Consider the following 5,382-nt stretch of genomic DNA (forward strand, 5'->3'; position numbering starts at 1 on the left):
TCCTAGCCCCTGGCAGCCACCATTCTACTTACTGTCCCTATACATTTGACTTTTCTGAGTACCTCCTAGAAGCAGAATCATACAGTATTTGTCATTTGTGTCTGGCATATTTCACTTAGCACGATGTCCTCAGGTTCATCCATACTGTAGCATGTGTCAGAATTTCTTTTTTAAGACTGAAAAACATCGCATTGTATGGATGCCATATTTTGTTTATTTATTCATCTATCAGCAGTTGCTTCCACCTTCTGGCTTTTGCAAATAATGCTGCTATGAACACAGGTATACAAATATCTGTTCAAGTCCCTGCTTTAACTTCTTTTTGATATATACACCAAAGTGGAATTGCTGGATCATATGGTAATTCTATATTTAATTTTTTGAGGAACAACCATACTGTTTTCCATAGTGGTTGTACCATTTTACATACCCACCAGCAGAGCACAAGGGTTTAAATTCCTCCATATCCTTACCAAAACTTGTTGGCTGTTTTTGTTTTTTAATGATAGCCATTGTAACGGGTGTGAAGTGGTTTTGATTTGCATTTTCCTAATAATTTATAACATTGAACATCTTTTCACATACTTAATGGCCACTGTATATCTTCTTTGGAGAAATGTCTACTTAAATACTTTTGTCTGGTTTTTGATTTGTTCTTTTGTTGTTGTTGAGTTGTGGGAATTCTTTATATATTCTGGATATTAACTCTTTAAAAGATACATGATTTGCAATATTTTCTCACATTCCATGGTTGTCTTTTCAGTCTCTTGATTATGTCCTATGATGCACAGAAATTTTTAATTTTGATGTAGTCCAATTTACCTATTTTTTCTTTTGTTGCCTGTGCTTTTGGTATCATATCCAAGAAATTGTTGCCAAATCCAATGTCATGAGGCTTTCCCCCTGGTTTTTGTCTAAGAGTTTTATAAGTTTGCTCTTACATTTAGGTCTTTGATTCATTTTGAGTTAATTTTTGTATGTGGTGTGAGGTAAGGGTCACTGTCCTTTTTGACTTGATCCCTTGAGGAGGAAGTAAGTGCTCATCCTCCTGATTTTCCCAGTAAAAGATCATCCTGGTCCACCACTTCCTTGTTCCTGAGACCTTCCCTGCTGAGTCCTTCCCTGGCTTCGTAATGCCTAGTATTGTGACAACAACCAAGCACCCACTCCCAGTGTTTCTTGTAACTGAACAATTCAGTGTTTCCAGGCTATTGATAGAATCAAACCTCACCACATGCTGAGATCATACAGCCCGGCAGCTTCTTCCTGAGCCTCTCATGGGCAGCATCCAAAGAAAGGAACTCCTCACTGTCTGATCAAGGGAAAAGTTTGTGCTTCTGTTTTGTTTTTGAGTTTTTATTTTGAAGTAATCAGAGCCACAGGAAGTTGGAAAGGTATACAGAGAGGTCCTGTGTACCTTTCACCTGGTTTCTCCCAATGGCTAAATTTTACAGAAGTATGAATCCCTATTGTTTTAAAATATTTTAATTTGCAAAAGATCTCGACAAGGCTTTGCCAAATCAACCTATAGGCAGATGACTTGTTTTGAGCTGGTTGCTTTAAATAATTTAAGTAACTCAGTGTTCTTTCTAGGTTGGAGTCTTGTCTAAATATCACCATAGTTCTTCACACATAATGAGCACCTAATAAATACTCGTTAATGAGTTACTGGCAGGTAATTGATTTGCCTCTTCTGAGGAGAGGCTGGCTTACTCAGAGCTAACTGTCAGTGGCTTTTCAAACTGAAATATAGCCCAGTAGGTTTTCACGAAACTCAAATCACATGTAAAATGTTACTCAACTTCACTTCCTCTGGTCCTTTTCTGTCTCACTTTTGTAAGAACCAATGTGTGGAAAAGGACTCTGGGCATGTTTGCTGAAGGAAATGTTTTCTTTCCTTAATGCTGTGGAGGGCCAGAGAAGTTGATGAGCATGTTTGCTGAAGGAAATGTTCTCTTTCCTTAGTACCACGGAAGGCCAGAGAAGTTGATGGGCCTGGGATGCTGTGAAGGAGGTACCCATAGTTGGGGCCTGAGCATTTGGTTGCGATGGTTTGAGAGAGTGAATATCTTAAAAGTGCACAGCATTGTCTGGGCACACTGGCTTACGTCTATAATCTCAGGACTTTGGGAGGCCCAGGCAGGTGGATCAGTTGAGCCCAGGAGTTCGAGACCAGCCTGGGCAACATAGTGAGACCTTATCTCTGCAAAAAATGGAAAAATTAACTAGGTGTGGTGGCACATGTCTGTAGTCCCAGCTGCAATTTAAATGTAAATTGTTTACATTTAACCTTATCTATCCCTTCATTTATTTGGATCTTTTATAGTTTCATGCTGCAATATTGTATAGTATTCAGTGTGGAATCTTGCATATTTAAAAATATTTATCCTTACATATTTTCTGTTTTTTTGATGCTGTCACAATTATTAAGGTTTATTTTCTATATTTTGCTAGTATATAGAAAAACAATTTTGTATCGACTTTGTATCTTGCACCCTTGCTAGATTCCCTTATTGGTTATAGTAGTTTTTTAGATTCCGCATGACTTTCTACATAAATAACCATATTATCTTAGAATAGAGTAATTTTACTTCTTCAATATGTATGCCTTTTATTTCTTTTTCTTTGTCACCTTCAAGTAGGCAAAGATTTCTTAGTATTCAAAAAGCATTACCCATAAAAGGAAAAAATAATAAATTAGACTTACTAAACATTAAAAACTTTTGCTCTTCCAAACACTATTACGAAAATGAAAGAGCAAACTACATACTGAGAAGAAATAATAGGTGGGTGCAGTGGCTGGTGCTGGTAATCCCAGCACTTTGGGAGGCTGAGTCAGATGGTTTGCTTGAGCCAGGAGTTTGAGACCAGAGTGGGCAAGACAGTGAGACTCTGTTTCTACAAAAAAATTTAAGAAATTAGTGAGGCATGGTGGCACATGCCTGTAGTCCCAGCTACTCGAGAGACTGAGGGCGAGGATCACTTGAGTTCAGAAGGTTGAGGCTGCAGTGAGCAGTAATCATGCCACTACACTCCAGCCTGGGCAACAGAGACCCTGTCTCAAAAAATACATATTTATGCATGTATACACACACACACAAATTCCTACACATATAGATGTGCATATATATGTATATGACAAGAGTTTTATCTGAAATATATGAACAACTCCTACAACTCAATGATAAAAATGTTTAAATAGACAAAATACTTGGCACTTCATAACAAAAGATATCCAAATGTCTGTAGGCATGCAAAAAGATTATCACTATCAGATGCTTGTAGATGGACCATTCTAACCACTGGTCTTCACTTCCAGGCTAAAGTCATCATTGGATTGGCCTTTGACTGTGTGGACAAGATGGTTTACTGGACGGACATCACTGAGCCTTCCATCGGGAGAGCCAGTCTGCATGGCGGAGAGCCAACCACCATCGTTAGGCAAGGTAAGCAAGCAAACATCATTTTTCCTTTTTGGTTTTACTTCTAGCAGCCCAGTGGCCACGTATGCCAGAGAAGTACAGCAAATGAAGCTGAACTTTCACGAACATTTCTCAGTCTGTTGTTGCATTACTGTGATAAAGTACATAAAGTTTAGGCACAACCTGCTTTTCAGTGTTCAACCTCAATTCCTCAACTGAGCAAATTCCTCATTAAGGATGCCAATTTCAGCCAACGACTCTGTGCATTGTTTTTCATGCCTGCATTCAACAAATCAGGACTATTTTACATGGGTATGATTTATCTAGTTCAACGACCATTACAACAAAAATCCAAGGACCTCTACAAATTCCACTGTGCTGAAATGGTCAAGTATTACACGTTGCTTGATTCAGTGACTCATCAACTGACTTGGGAATATTTTTGCTCATATGACATTGTCATGTTGATGATATTTGTTCTGTGGAGTCATCTTGCATTCTCTGCAAAATATTCACATCAAAGATACATCTTTAAAATAGAGCAGCCTCATTGTGTATTTCTTTTTACTTGGCACTGAATGTAGTTTTTTCTATTTTCAGTGGAATGTTTCCCTAACAATTGATATTCTAGACGATTTCCTGTGCCCGTGGAATAACTCCTGAAGCATTTTTTTCCCTTCTTTGTTGCCTTCAGTAGAGATGATGCAGCAGGAATGAAGCTGAGGTTGAATTAACTATGTCTGGCTTTGGACATAGGCCCTGAATCCTTTTCTGGAAGCCAACAGGCTATTTAAATCATGTCTTCTAGTTTTCACACTTTGGTTTAGTGAAAAACAGTTTGGAAAAGCCTATCTCTCTGTGTTAAACATGTTTTTGTTCTTCTCTACGATTTCATTTTAAAACCCAGTGGAAGAGGGGAATAGGTCATTGTTTGCTATTTCCTGTTGCTTTTGGAGCTTGTAGTCATCCAACAACGCTGTAAGCACAGTAAGAAACATTCCAAGCAAAAGCCTACTTACTGTGAAAACACAGAATTCAACCAAAATGTGATCTTTGTAGAAGAAGGATCACTGGGAATAATTTTCTTTTTTTTAAGAGAGAAAGAAGCTTCCAGTTATCTCCTTAGCATGGTACAGGTTGGTGCTTGCCTAGTGAGTAAGAGTGACAGTTAGATATCATTTTCTTTTCTTCCTTATTTCATAACAGCCCGGATCCCAGGTTTTTCTTTCTTTCCTTAAGTTATGGTCCCAACCAAGTATCTTTAAAAAGTATCATATCTTTGAGGTAAGCAGTAAGGAATACTTCCTCAGACTGCACATTGAAGGATAAGATTTTCCAGACCTTTCCCTTAGAAGAGTAGCTCATAAAGAAGTATTTTGAGTTGAGGGAGAGGGGGATTGGTTGCTTTTGGGTTTGAGATCGGGACCAGGGCTGGTTCTAAGGAGACGACATGCATGGAACTTCCTCCAGGTGCCTCGCAGAGATACTCTCACAGAGCAGCCTGTTTTCTTTGCGTATATCTGAGTGGCTCTTGTCTCTCACACAGGATGTGCTCGTTCCAAATATACTCCAGAATAACTTATTCTGGTTCTATCTGAAAGCCAGAAGGGACCTTTGGAGGTCAGTCTCACTGTCCCTGTTCGTCTAGGGACATGGGAAATATTTTAGTACTTTATAAATCTCTACTTTGGGTTTAGATAATAAAGACTTTGTTTAAGTGGGGTTTCTGATTTTCAATAAACTTCCTCTGGTGGGCTTTCTTTCTGGGGGCTCTGATGTGTTCAGCATCCAAGGTCACCATCATATTAGGGCTCTGGCGAAGGCTAATGCAAAGGGAGCTGAGGGTCTGTATTGCTTGCATATTGACAAAAGAACCCAGTATTGGAGCCAGGCGCGGTGGCTCACGTCTGTAATCCCAACACTTTGGGAGGCCGAGGCAGTGGATCACTTGAGGTCAGGA

At 39.1% G+C, this 5,382-nt stretch overlaps 1 protein-coding gene across 1 annotated transcript in view; it reads left to right on the forward strand.

The window, feature by feature from the left end:
• The window catches only part of NID1 (nidogen 1), a 122,744-nt gene that overhangs the window by 110,077 nt on the left and 7,285 nt on the right, over positions 1–5,382 (forward strand). Inside the window, exon 16 of the mRNA XM_011976394.1 lies at positions 3,320–3,446. Within this exon, the coding sequence (XP_011831784.1) occupies positions 3,320–3,446 (127 nt within the window). The remainder of the gene's footprint in view (positions 1–3,319; positions 3,447–5,382) is intronic.

Source organism: Mandrillus leucophaeus, unplaced genomic scaffold (assembly GCF_000951045.1).
Source record: "Mandrillus leucophaeus isolate KB7577 unplaced genomic scaffold, Mleu.le_1.0 Scaffold165, whole genome shotgun sequence".
NCBI lineage: Eukaryota > Metazoa > Chordata > Mammalia > Primates > Cercopithecidae > Mandrillus > Mandrillus leucophaeus.